This window comes from Lynx rufus, unplaced genomic scaffold (genome assembly GCF_022079265.1).
Source record: "Lynx rufus isolate CCGP_SWC_20201006 ecotype Redwood Valley unplaced genomic scaffold, mLynRuf1.p SCAF_7, whole genome shotgun sequence".
Taxonomy (NCBI): Eukaryota; Metazoa; Chordata; class Mammalia; order Carnivora; family Felidae; genus Lynx; species Lynx rufus.
In genome coordinates, this window is record NW_025814889.1 from 100,042,013 (window position 1) to 100,054,940 (window position 12,928).

The 12,928-nt window shown below is 34.6% G+C and overlaps 1 protein-coding gene and 1 pseudogene across 6 annotated transcripts in view; one reads left to right on the forward strand and one right to left on the reverse strand.

The window, feature by feature from the left end:
• The window catches only part of OSBPL8 (oxysterol binding protein like 8), a 155,768-nt gene that overhangs the window by 56,177 nt on the left and 86,663 nt on the right, over nucleotides 1-12,928 (reverse strand). Inside the window, exon 1 of one of the 6 annotated variants that reach the window (XM_047066295.1) lies at nucleotides 2,042-2,863. The exons of the other annotated variants lie outside the window; for them this stretch is intronic. Within the exon in view, the coding sequence (XP_046922251.1) occupies nucleotides 2,042-2,186 (145 nt within the window). The 5' untranslated portion in view covers nucleotides 2,187-2,863. Of the gene's footprint in view, nucleotides 1-2,041; nucleotides 2,864-12,928 lie in introns of those variants that run through there. 6 annotated transcript variants of the gene reach the window in all.
• Nucleotides 8,500-9,127, forward strand: LOC124501188 (ras-related protein Rab-5A-like; annotated as a pseudogene).

Consider the following 12,928-nt stretch of genomic DNA (forward strand, 5'->3'; position numbering starts at 1 on the left):
ATTTATTTATTTATTTATTTATTTATTTATATTAATTTGAGAGAGAGTGCATGTGCAAGTGGGAGAGAGGTGCAGAGGGAAGAGAGGCAGAGACAGAGACAGAGACAGAGAGAGAGAGAGAGAGAGAGAGAGAGAGAGAATATCTTAAGCAGGCTCCGTGCTCAGTGCAGAGCCTGACATGGGGCTTGATCCCATGATCCTGAGATCCTGACCTGAGCCAACATTAAAAGTCTGACGCTCAACTGAGTGAGCCACCCAGAAGCTCCTATGTTCTACTCTTGAACTGGAAAAACAACAACATAAAAAGCCACTTCTTTGAAGTACCTAATTCCATTCTATTTCTTAGCTGATAAAATATATTGAAAATTGCTTTCTATCATGGCTAGTTGCAATACAACTGTTGGTTGTAAAAAAGGGATGTGGAAGCATCCCTATGAATATGATTTTCTCTATTTCAAGAATCAGAAAACAAAGATAACCATTTACTTTTTCTTTCAAATAAATCGATCCAGGGTAAACTTTAGCATATTCTTTGACAAGATAAACAGACAATTCTGCCTTTAGTTACCTAATTAAGTAAATACCAAACTTTTAAAAAGTGAAGTTTTCTGTTGTTTAGTAGAGTCACATGATTATTCTTTAATATTAAGTAGACTCAGTGCATGAAGGTTAGCAAACATTTGCTAGCAACCTTGCTGGCTAAAAAATGAAATAGACAAATGCAGAAATAGAACTAAGTCACACTGTAAAAGCAAATAGAGCATTTAATAACATTAAAAAATTTCAGTACGTTGTATTTTAAAAGCCACTTCTGATAAATACAAATACTAAAAGGTATTTGTACACCATTTTGAGAACATAAGAAGCATGACAGTAACCATGCTATACTGAGAAGACTAAACACAGATTATGAATGCTATTTACAGCTTATGCTACTTAGTTCAGGCCTATGGTTTCCAATTCTTTTTTGAAACACTGTTGGACAAGAAAATGAAATCAGTGACTTTATAATAAGTTAATTGTCCAGGTAACACCTTCCATAAGGTATTTCAGTATTTCAAAATGATGCATATAACCACCTGTCAGCATGAATCTTCACAAAAAGCCAAGAAAAAATACTTGTGTGAAAGTAGAAAATATAATTCAAATTTAACAAAACGTGTCAGAAAAATATATAAATGGTCAAAGCAAGCACCAGTTTCAGTCAGTATTTCTTTGTCAGGAGTATTAAAAGAATATTTTTATTTTAAAAGAAAAATATAACCTCAAAAGAATAGATAAAATTATGAAAGGATTTAAAATTTTGAAAGGAAAACAAAGATTTTTTAAATATTTTAAAATCTATATCCAAATATTTGCTACAATAAATCTTTTTCATACAATAAAAGTCCAATTTATATCTACATCTTATTAATCATTTAATGTCTAAATCTTAACTGTCAAATGGCTAATTGCAATATTAAAAATATTACCTTAAAAATAACAATTTCTTAGCAAAACCTAATTATACACAAACACATCTAACAAGAAGGGAGGCATTTCAAAAATTATACTCAGGTAGAAAATTTCACTTTAGTCAGGACTTGAGCTAATTAAAGTTTAAACTAAACATCAATTGTAACGTAGCTACTATTCTGCAGAAAACAGCCAAACAAGCATCAATATTAAATATTTGGGTTTCATTTGCAAAAGCCTCAGAGATATTTGTTTATTTATAGAATTTTACATTTATCTCAAGTCCAGAAAATGTTTAAATTTTATCGAAGGGTCATGATATTTATTTTTACAATTAAACAAAGATTCATGCTATCAGCATGCCAGATTTGTACTTCACTGAATCACTAGTTCTCAAGTTTGAGATTAAGAGATTGTAAGAGAAAAAATGGAAAAGCCAAGCCATATAGCAGCAGTCACTAAAACTGAACCTTTCACTACATAATCTGTTTCATTTAAATGAAAGCAGTTTTTAGACTTTAAAATACTAGTTTAATGAAAAGTCGGCAAGAAATTAAGAAAAAAGTGCAAGATTAAACAAACAAACCTGGCAATGAAGGAGAAAGTTCATTGTATCCTCCAAATGAAGCATTCCGGACAAGCTTTCGGCCATCAATTCGTGGAGGAAATAAAACAGGCGAAAACACAGTACAAGAAGAAAATCTACGTTGTTGTGAGCTCTCTTCTTTCATGGCTTAGAAGGTCTATTTAACGTATACGTTCACCCAGAAGGCTAATTAGATCAGTACAGCAACAAGAGGCTTTTCTCTCAAATCCAAATGTAGCGAAACCCACCAGCACAAACAAAGGACACACACATTTAACAGCAAAGGAGAAGGACCAGAGACTGTCAGATCAGCAATAAACAGAAAAGGCATTAAGCCATGCTAGTGGGTTTTTTCTTTTTTTAATGAACTGATAAACAAGAAAGGCTATTCCCCTAATGTTTCTCCTTTTTATCAAACCAGCAATGCCCTGAACTGAATTGGTGTCTTAGTAAAACAAAGCAAGATCAATACTTAGAGATTCAGGATGAAGTAAAATGCAACCCTTTTCTCACATCCGTTATGTTTTTGTAGTATCCGCCACACTTCCCACCTCTTCCGATTCTTTCTAGTTTTTGCTTACTTTAGAAATGGATATAAACACAACACTGTTTATCTTTCCTGACACCTCTAGATCTATATCTAACCTACTGCTTGCCTCAGCCATGATTAAGAATTCATAAGGAAAGATACTCTTTCAAGTGCAATTTTGATGGATTCTAACAGCTAAAGCAGAAAATAAATATTTAAGTTTTACCTCTAGCAAAGATACAGGAGTCACTGACAGCGTTACTGCAAACCAATCAACAGAAAAGATTGAAAAGACACCATAATAATGCTGAATGCTCCAATACATTTTCCTTGAAACAGATAATGAGCTGCTATAGTTCGTCTTCACTGCATTTAAACTTTTCAAAATATATCATCTACCAATGAGGATTTTCCACTTAAAATTCTCCTATTTAAAGTAAAATGCAGCTTTATTATCACAATAATAAATGGAAATATCTTTCTTTACTAGGTTAATACTAAGTTACTAGTATTATCTCACATCATTAAATCTACAGGGAAGTACCAACAGCCAAAACAATACACTATGCTCTCTTTATAACTAACCTTTAACATTTCAATGAATTCTTTCCTAGTTATATTAAAATCCATTTTCCTTATTCTACCTTAATTGAAATTAAAAAGCTCTAGTCAATTACTTCCTCTACATATCCTGAATTTTTTCTGGTCAGAGTTCCAACCTAGAAATACACTCTCTTAGTTGAAAAACTAACTCAGTTACAACTGACTTAGTGGTTCATTTTTACAGGTACTTTACCATAAGATCTCAGTTCCCTTCCTTTTATTATGCATATGGCTCCAGGCTAGTTCTCCACTCCTATACAACAGCATCCTGTATAGTCCAAGACTGTTTCTCTTTACTAGACAAGACATTTAACAACAAACAAATTCAATTTCCTTTATGTAACGTGATCTTTCTTGGGCAAAGGCATTTCAAAATCAATTAGTGGTAAAAATAAGTTAATGGTTGATAATTACAACTACAACAGGGATTTGAGGGTTTTTTTTTCTTTTCTCCATGTCATGAAATATAAATGACCATTAATTATAGACAAGAGAGAAATAATTATAATTAATTCATGCAGTGGTGCTTGCCTCTCAAGGCATTACAGTGTAATGGTTAAGCAGGATTTGAAATTAAATTGCCTGGGTTCAAATCCCAGCTGGATGCATTGAAGCAATTAAGTTAATTTATGTGGGTCTCTGTCCTCTCATTTATAAAATACTACTACCTATATTATCAGATTGTTATAAGGATCAAACTGGAGAATATATATAAAATCTAGCAAAGTTCCAGATTAAAATGGCAGAATAAAGACACTAACCTAATGTGTTCCCTCCTAAAACTCAACTAAAATTATAATAAAGGGTTAATTTTTTAAAACCATAAAAAAGTATAGGTATGTATCCCACAAGTATGTATCCAGGACAGGATACATCAACAACATATATTTGACACTGGAAAGCATGAAATTAACAAAGAGTCATTGTTTTGCAGATCACACAAAGCTTAAATCACAAACCAGCAATGACAAAAACTGAGAACCAGCCCTATTTATGCCAAAGAATCCTTTTGCACATAATTGATAACAACAAGTTCCTCTAGATCAGAAATCAGATTAAGCTACTGACATCAGCAATTATTCTGGAATTAGGACAAAAATACAGTATAAGCAATGGTTTCAAGTTGGAAGGAAAATGACTTTCAACTTAGAATTCCATACCCAGCCAAACTATCAATTACATATTAGGGTAAAATAAAGATATTTTTACACATGCAAGACCAAAAATTCACTTTCCATGCATATTTTCAAATAATTTACTAGAGTAGTCCCTCTCACTTAGGGTTCATTAGGGCTAGTGCACTAAAATGTCCACTCTTCAAAATGATGTAATTTTTCTTCCATACATCTATAATAGCTCTAACCATGGACCATAATCCTTGGGAGAACTTAGAAAATACTCACTTAAATTATTTTCCACAGGCCTTACTTCCCTCAAAAGACACCACTTGAAAATGGCTGTACTACAATACATATTCTATCAAAAAGTGATAGCAAAAGGTGATACAAGAAACAGGATACTCAATATAAAAGAGCTGTCATCACCCAAAAAGTCCTGTACCATTGTACTATTTCTTTGTAAACCAAGGAAAAATTGTTTGGGTGAACTCTGCCCAATTTTTTTTCTGAATTTGGCTCTTGTCTTGATAGTACACTGGTGAAGTTTCTCCTCTTTGCCCCATGCCGTGATGTTTGGGTAAGGTGAGTATACTTCCAGTACACTGATTTTTTTTTTTTTTTAAGATTTTATTTTTTAGAGTTTTAGGTTCACAGCAAAATTGAGATCTCCCATATATCCACATGGCTCTCCACATATGTAGTCTCTCCTATTATCAATTTCCCTCACCAGAGTGATACATTTGTTATAACTGATGAACCTATATTGACATATCATAATCAAAGTCTATAGCTTATCTTAGGGTTCACTTTTTTTGATGTACATACCATGGGTTTGGACAAATGCATAATGACATGTATCCATCACTACAGTATCATCCTGAGTATTTTCACTGCCATAAAAACCTTCTGTGCTCTGCCTATTCATTGTTGCCTCCCTGCTAACTCCTGGAAACCAAGGATCTTTTTACTGTTTCCATAGTTTTGCCTTTAACACAATGTCATGTAGAGCTCTAACGAATAACATTATTTCTAAGTCTCTGTTGTATTTCATTTGTCTCTATTTCAGCACCAACACCTACTGTCTAACTTACCAGAGCATTATGGTAAGTACTAAATAACCCCTGACCCTTGCCTGGCTCTGATTCTTCAGGAGGGTCTTCACTCTTCTTTGCCCTTGGTTATCCTTAGACAGTTTAGGATAATCTTATCAAGTATCATGAAAAAATCCTGTTGAGATATGGATTCAAAATACATTGAACAGATAAAATCAATTTGGTAAGTGCCATACTAAATAATACTGAATTTTCCTACTGGAAACATGGTATGTCTATTTAACTGAAAATATATCTCTCCATTTATTGAGAATACATCATCTTAATGTTATACTTTTCTACATAAAGATATTCTGTTAGATTTATTAGATGTATGCCTACGTACACCTTATTTTCTGTTGTTTTAAGTGGCATTTTTTGAACTGCATCTTTCCAACCATTTGTTACTGGTACATAGAACTGGAGTTAACATATATTCAGTAATTTTTTAATGATTTTAATAATTTATCTGAATTTGGGAGAGGTTCTATATAAACAACTATACACTAGCTGCAAATAAATTTTGTTTCCTTCTTTATTTTTTTTACATTATTCACTAGCTAAATTTCAAGTACAATATCATAATGAAGTGTAGATGGTACACACTTTTTCCTTGTTCCTAATTGTTACTTTATAAGGTTAAGATAGCATTTGTTCCTATTTCTAATTTGCTACAGTTTTTTTTTTACCATAATGGATGTTAAAACTTTCAAATACATTTTGTTAATGGGATGACAACATAGTTTTTCTCCTATAATCTGTATGTTAAATGACAATCGCAGATTTTCTAATACCAAAGCCATCCTTATAATGCCTGAAATAACCCCACTGTGGTTATAATGTATTATTTCTTTATATCTTGCTTGATTCAACAGTTTGCTAATAATTTGTTAGAACTTCATCTAAATTGATGAGCAGGAATATCTTGTAGCTTTTCTTTGTAATGTCTGCTTTCCATATACAAGAATTTTTATTTGTCCATTTCTATTCTAAGATGCCATCAACTATCAGCTACATTCCTGACTTCAGAGATGTCATAAAAATATGAGGAGAAGGAGACTGATGGATATTATTACATTGTAAAAGAGATCCCAAATTCAGAGATGATATCAAGTGTTTAACAATTGCCAATGGAGATTGCAAAACACTATCAATTAAAGATCTAACCCAATTTCAGAGATGTTAAAGTCAGAGGACGGGTACTGTTTTAGACTTAATGAAATACAGTATTAATGTGATATTGGAATTATATTTTTCCCTAAACATTCAGTAGAACTTGTTTGTAAATTTATCTGAGCCTATGATGTCTTTGTAAAGATAATATATATTAGTAATTAGATAATAAAAATCACCAGAATTTCCTATTACTGAATAAATTTTGGGAAGTACTCTTTCTAGAAATTTGTTCATTTAGGGGCGCCTGGGTGGCGCAGTCGGTTAAGCGTCCGACTTCAGCCAGGTCACGATCTCGCGGTCCGTGAGTTCGAGCCCCGCGTCAGGCTCTGGGCTGATGGCTCGGAGCCTGGAGCCTGTTTCCGATTCTGTGTCTCCCTCTCTCTCTGCCCCTCCCCTGTTCATGCTCTGTCTCTCTCTGTCCCAAAAATAAATAAACGTTGAAAAAAAAATTTTTTTTAAAAAAAAAAAGAAATTTGTTCATTTAATCTAATTTTTCAAATTTATTGGCTAGAGTTGCTGCCTACATTTTTAGTTGTGTCTTTTTTTCCTAAAAATATTTCTACTTTTTTTCCCCTTAATCCTGCTCATTTTGATATTTCTTATTAGCCTTTTCAAACAACCAACTTTATCTTTCCTGATAACTCTCACCTATGTCTATTACCTTTATTATTTCCTTTCTTCTACCTACTTCAGGTTCATTCTATTATTTTTCTAACACTAAGTTAAATGCTTGCTTCATTACTTTTCAGCATTCCTGCTTGTCAAGTATTAGCATTGAAACTATTATTGTTGTTTAGATTTCCTGCTTGGGAATTGTGAGGCCTCCTTAATCAGAGGGTTGTTGTCTTTCATCAATTCTGAAAGGTTCCCAGCATTATCTTTCAATATTGCCTTCAACCCAGTAAATCACATTCTGTCATTTATAATTCCAGTTGGTGCAGATATTGGTTTGGATGGTAGGTAATTTGTGTAGATTCTGACGGTGCCTTGCCTCCTCATGTTTTTCCTCATTTTTCCATCTTTGCTAGCATTTGGTACTGTCAGTGTACCGGATTTTAGCTATTCTAATAGGTGCATGATGATCTCATTGCTATTTTGTTTACTGATTTTTAGTTATGAGCTCATATGTAATTTTTGGAGGCTTGTGCTTAAAACTCTCCTGTAACAAGTATCTGTGTTGATTCTTCTAGGCCCCTTTGAATACTAAAAACCCAAGATCATTTTAAACTAAATGGAGGGATGTTTTTGTTTTTGCCACAGAGACAGTGTGAATTCTGGCTCCAAGCCTACATGAGTATATTGTGTTTCTCAAAGTATTGAGTCTCTCTCTCTCTCCCCTGTTCTATCTAGAGTCACATCAAAGAAAGGCAAACACACTAGTGTCTTCCTCTATGGGTATGTTTTCCAAGTTTGTTTTTGTTTTTTGTTTTTTAACTAAGAAGGACTTGTAATTTCACATGGAGAGATCTCCAATCCAAATTTCCATCATGAATGGGCTGCAGGCCTTTTGTCCCTTTTTCTTGCTAAAACTCAAGTTTCAGACCTTCAGAAAACAGTAAGTGCTAGTCAGGACAAATGCTGGTTGCAGAGCTCATCATTTCTCTGGATTCCCACTCTCAATAACCCTGCCCCTCCTACTAATTCCCTTACTTTGCTGACAGTTCAATCACACATTAAACATAGAATTTTGAAACACTGTATCCGAGTCTGAAGGGGGTGGCCTGAGAAGGAGATATGCTACCTGGTAAGCGACAGCCTCAGCCAGCCTCAGCCTCTTCTCGGGTTATGCCTGGGACCTGCTGCCAGGGAGACTTTTATCCCCATGGCTCCGCTGGTGCAGTTTCAGCTTTCTTTACATCCAGAAAGAAAAAAAGTTGACACCTTGCATCCTGGAAGTTCATTTAAGACACTGAAAATTAGGGCCTTCTTTCAAATCTGGACATGGCTAATTAAGGAGCAACAAGACCCAACGGGCCAAATACTGGAAATAATATATGCCAGTTCACACTAGTACTTCTGGGAGAGTCTGCTGTTGGCAAATCAAGCCTGTAACTGCATTTTGTGAAGGGCCAATTTCATGAATTTCAAGAGAGTACCATAAGACACTGTTGTGCCTTGATGACACAACAGTAGAGTTTGACATATGGGATACAGCTGGTCAAGAACGCTACCATAGCCTAGCACCATGTACTACAGAGAAGCACAAGCAGCCATAGTTGTATATGATATCACAGATGAGTCCTCTGGCAGAGCCAAAAACTGGGCTAAAGAACTTCAGACACAAGCCAATCCAAGCAATGTAATAGTTTTATCAGGAAACAAGGCTGGCCTTGCAAATGAAAGGGCTGTCGATTTCCAGGAAGCACAGTCCTACGAAGATGACAACAGTTTATTATTCATGGAGACATCAGCTAAGACATCGATGAATGTAAATGAAATATTCATGGCAGTAGCTAAAATGCTGCCCAAGAATGAACCACAGAAACCAGGAGCAAATTCTGCCAGAGGAAAAAGGGTAGACCTTACTGAACCCATGCAGCCAACCAGGAGTCAGTGTTGTAGTTACTAAACCTCCAGTTTGAGCTTGCTGAAATAGTCTTCTGCTTCTTAAATGTTAAGGACAGTGGAATTAGAGCATTTAACCAGCCCAGTATGACTTTCAAAAAGAAGAGACCTATGACAGAGTCAAGTTTCTAATACAGAATTATTTTAAGTGTTTTGAACTTAATTTTTAATAACATGCAAGTGACCCTCTAATGTTTCAGAAGGAGGAGGGGGGAATGAGAGCTATGTATGTGCATATGTTTCTGTGGATGGTTAGGGGGAATCATTTCTTACCACCATGGATAGAGATAAATGATGATGTAAACCCACAGTTAACTAGCCAGTTCTATGAAAAAGATTTGGAACTTATCAATTAGGGTTTTTCAAAAAACTTTTTTTTAGAAAAGATTCTAAAAACATTTTTGTTTAACTACAGTATTCAGGCAACTGGTAATTTCTCTTAGTATGCACATTTAAAATGTACATTCCATATTTTAACAAATTAACCACAAGAAAACAAACCCACGTCTTTAGGGGGAATAAACGAACATTAGTGGGATCTAAATTATAGCCAGTCCTGGTATTTTTAATGGGGTAAAAAAAAGTCTAATGTAACCTCATCCTGTTTTAGGAATATGAAACCTAATAAATGCATCTTAACGGACAGTGTTCCTTTCAAACATGTGAACTCTTCAACAGAAATGCAACAAACCAGGTATCTGTGATTTCTGTTCAATCATTGTTGGCCATTATACACAGGTTTTGTTGTCTGGGAGCAGAGAAGGGGCTTTTGTTCCCCTTGGACATATTATTGTCAATGCACTAACAATTATGTACATTCAAACTTGATTATTTGAAATTTGATCTTCAGCCATACTATAAATAAGGTACTGCACTATAGTCTCCGTAAATGTTTATTACTCTTCTGTGATATTTACGAGTTGCTTAAAAGTATACAAAATTATGAAACAACTAATTTTTCCTTACTCTCCCTTTGAAAGGAAGGGGCTTAATTTGTTCCCACAAGGACTAGAACCATGATAAACAATGTACCAGTAATTTGTAACGTAAGTATTGCAGTATGTTAGCAAAAATCTTGCAGACTTGTTTTCCAAAGTTCATTTTACTTTGATCAGTTCAGTATTTGCACTGTTTTAGGTATTTTCCTTATAGTATGAAATCTACCATGTGTCAGAGATGATTTAATCTATTTAAGTGTTGAACTGGTAGCACAACTTGTACATTTATAGTAATTCAGAATTAGTAAGGAAAACCATTCACCAGTGTTTAGTTTTATATTGAAGACAACTCATGTTGTCCCTAAATTCCTAATTATAAATTAAACTCAAGGCAGGGGCTGAAAATATCATTTTTGGTTTGTCTTGTTTTCTAGTATAGAACTCTGTACCAAACAGAATAAATAAAGGCCAGCTTGATGGAGGAGACCCTTGGAAAATCCTGTACTCCATAGGAGGAAATGTCCATTTGTCACAAACATCCTTCCTTCACTTGGAAAACAGGAGTTTGCTAAACTTTCACTGTTGCATTCTTTCTTCTTTTTTAAAGTTTATGTATTTATTTTGAGAGAGAGAGAGAGAGAGAAAAGGAGAGAGAGAGAAAGAATGAATGAATGAATGAATGAGCAGGGGAGGGAAAGAGAGGGTGAGAGAATTCCAAGCCAGGCTCCACACTGTCAGCATAGAACCTGATGTGAGGTTCAAGCCCAGGAACAATGAGATCATGACCTGAGCTGAAATCAAGAGTTGGATGCTTAACTGACTGAGCCACCCAGGCCCCCCTTACTGCTTCACTCTTAAAACTTATGTATGTTCAAACTTACAACAACCAAAATGAAAACCGAAAAATTTCTATGAAACTGTTTATTTTCTCTCAGAAATTATGCAAATATTCCTTGGTAAATTAAATTCATATCATCTTGCTATAATAATACAGAAACGTGCCTCTCCATGCCTCAAATTAGGAAAGGAAAATTGTAGCAATCAACTCTATAGGTGAAACTATTTTACCAGTCTTGCTAAGAAGGTGATCTCAACCTCTCAGACTTTGGAAACAAATGGGAGGAAATCCCAACGGAAAAAGCACTGAGAAACTAGTGCAAGTAGTACCTTATAATTCTTTAATGTTATCTTAAGTAAACATACACACACACACACACACACACCTTTCTAAATATTTTTCTAGTTTTTATTTATTTTTGAGAGAGAGTGAGTGTGTGAGCAGGGGAGGGGCAGAGAGAGAGAGAGAGAGAGAGACAGAATCCGAAGCAGGCTCCAGGCTCTGAGCTGTCAGCACAGAGCCCGACATGGGACTCGAACTCAAGAGCCGTGAGATCATGACCTGAGCCAAAGTCGGGTGCTTACCCGACTGAGCTACCCAGGCGCCCCCACACACATACATATCTTAAGTAAATATAAATATGTACACACGCATGTATTTTAATTAAATACACACATGCATACACAAACACAGAGAACATTTATAGGAAAAACAGTGCTTTAGTACTCTTAATGTTAATCTTGCTGCTTTGTTAAAGAAGCAATTAACAAGGCCTGGCAATGGTAAGACAGACTCGTCTCATCTTTGCAAAGATGCTTAAAACAGGGCTAAATTATTTTCAATAAATGTTTTCAAACTATTTCAGTTTTATCTACAGGAGCATAGGAACATTTGAAAAACACAGATATAGCAACATTTCACAAGAGGGATTTAGAAAAACATTGCGTTCTCATTTTTTTAATTTGCCAAATATTTTAATTTTTTAATTATTTAATAACTTCCATACCTCTGAAGCAACTATCTGAACACAAGGAATTTCAAACAGAAAAGAATTCTGTCTTAAGAAATAACTTCAAAAGTCCAACAGTGAGGATTCAAAAACTCAGAAGAAAATTAACATAACCTCTAACTTATATACTATTTGTAATGAAAATGACCTATGTCTACTAACCAAAGCACAGCATTTAGGAGAAAAAAAAAAATAAAGATAGTGGGGATAAATTCAAATACTCCTTCAGGTAAAACAATTTTCATGAAATACAGCACATACGTTCAAGACACATTTGTTACGTGTCTTGAGTCTTATCAGTGTTTCAGAATTGATCCTAGGAATAGCTTACCAAGGAAGGAGGAACTGCTTCGATTCATGGAGGAAACTGACTTCTTGGTCTCCTTTCGTCTATAAACCACTTAAATGAAGGTGTCACCTGAGACTTATACCAGCGATGTCTAAAACTGTCACCCTGGGGAATACGGTACAACATCTTCGCACTAGTACACTCTGCAAAGAAAATCCCCCTTTACTTTGAAGTCTTCTATTAAGTAGTAGATATACACCCATCACATCATGTTTAATGCTACCAGGGCATTCAAGGTGAAGGGACTTTGAGGTTTAAGAGAATTTACTAAAGGATAACAGAAACTCATTGTACCTTTAATTCAAAGCATGTACCTTTTAATTCAAGTCTAGATAAACCAAGCATGGTCTAAATTATTTTAGCTAAAACTAGTTAAGCAGATAAATGATTAAATAGGTAACTTTTAGTTTTAAAAGTCTTAAAATTTTTAACATTTAAAAATTAATTTGAAACCTACTCCTTTAAGTTTTGACAAAACAACATTTCATATTCTCTCACAAAGCACTACAACTGAAAGATGGTTTTATAAAACTAAAAGTATGCAAAATCGCTTTTTATGACCAAAGAATGAAAGGGTAGCTACAGGATGAACTACAGTTAACTCATCAAGCTTCGATAACAACTGCAACTGCAGTTGCAACATTGCAGTTAATAACATTGCAACTGCAAAT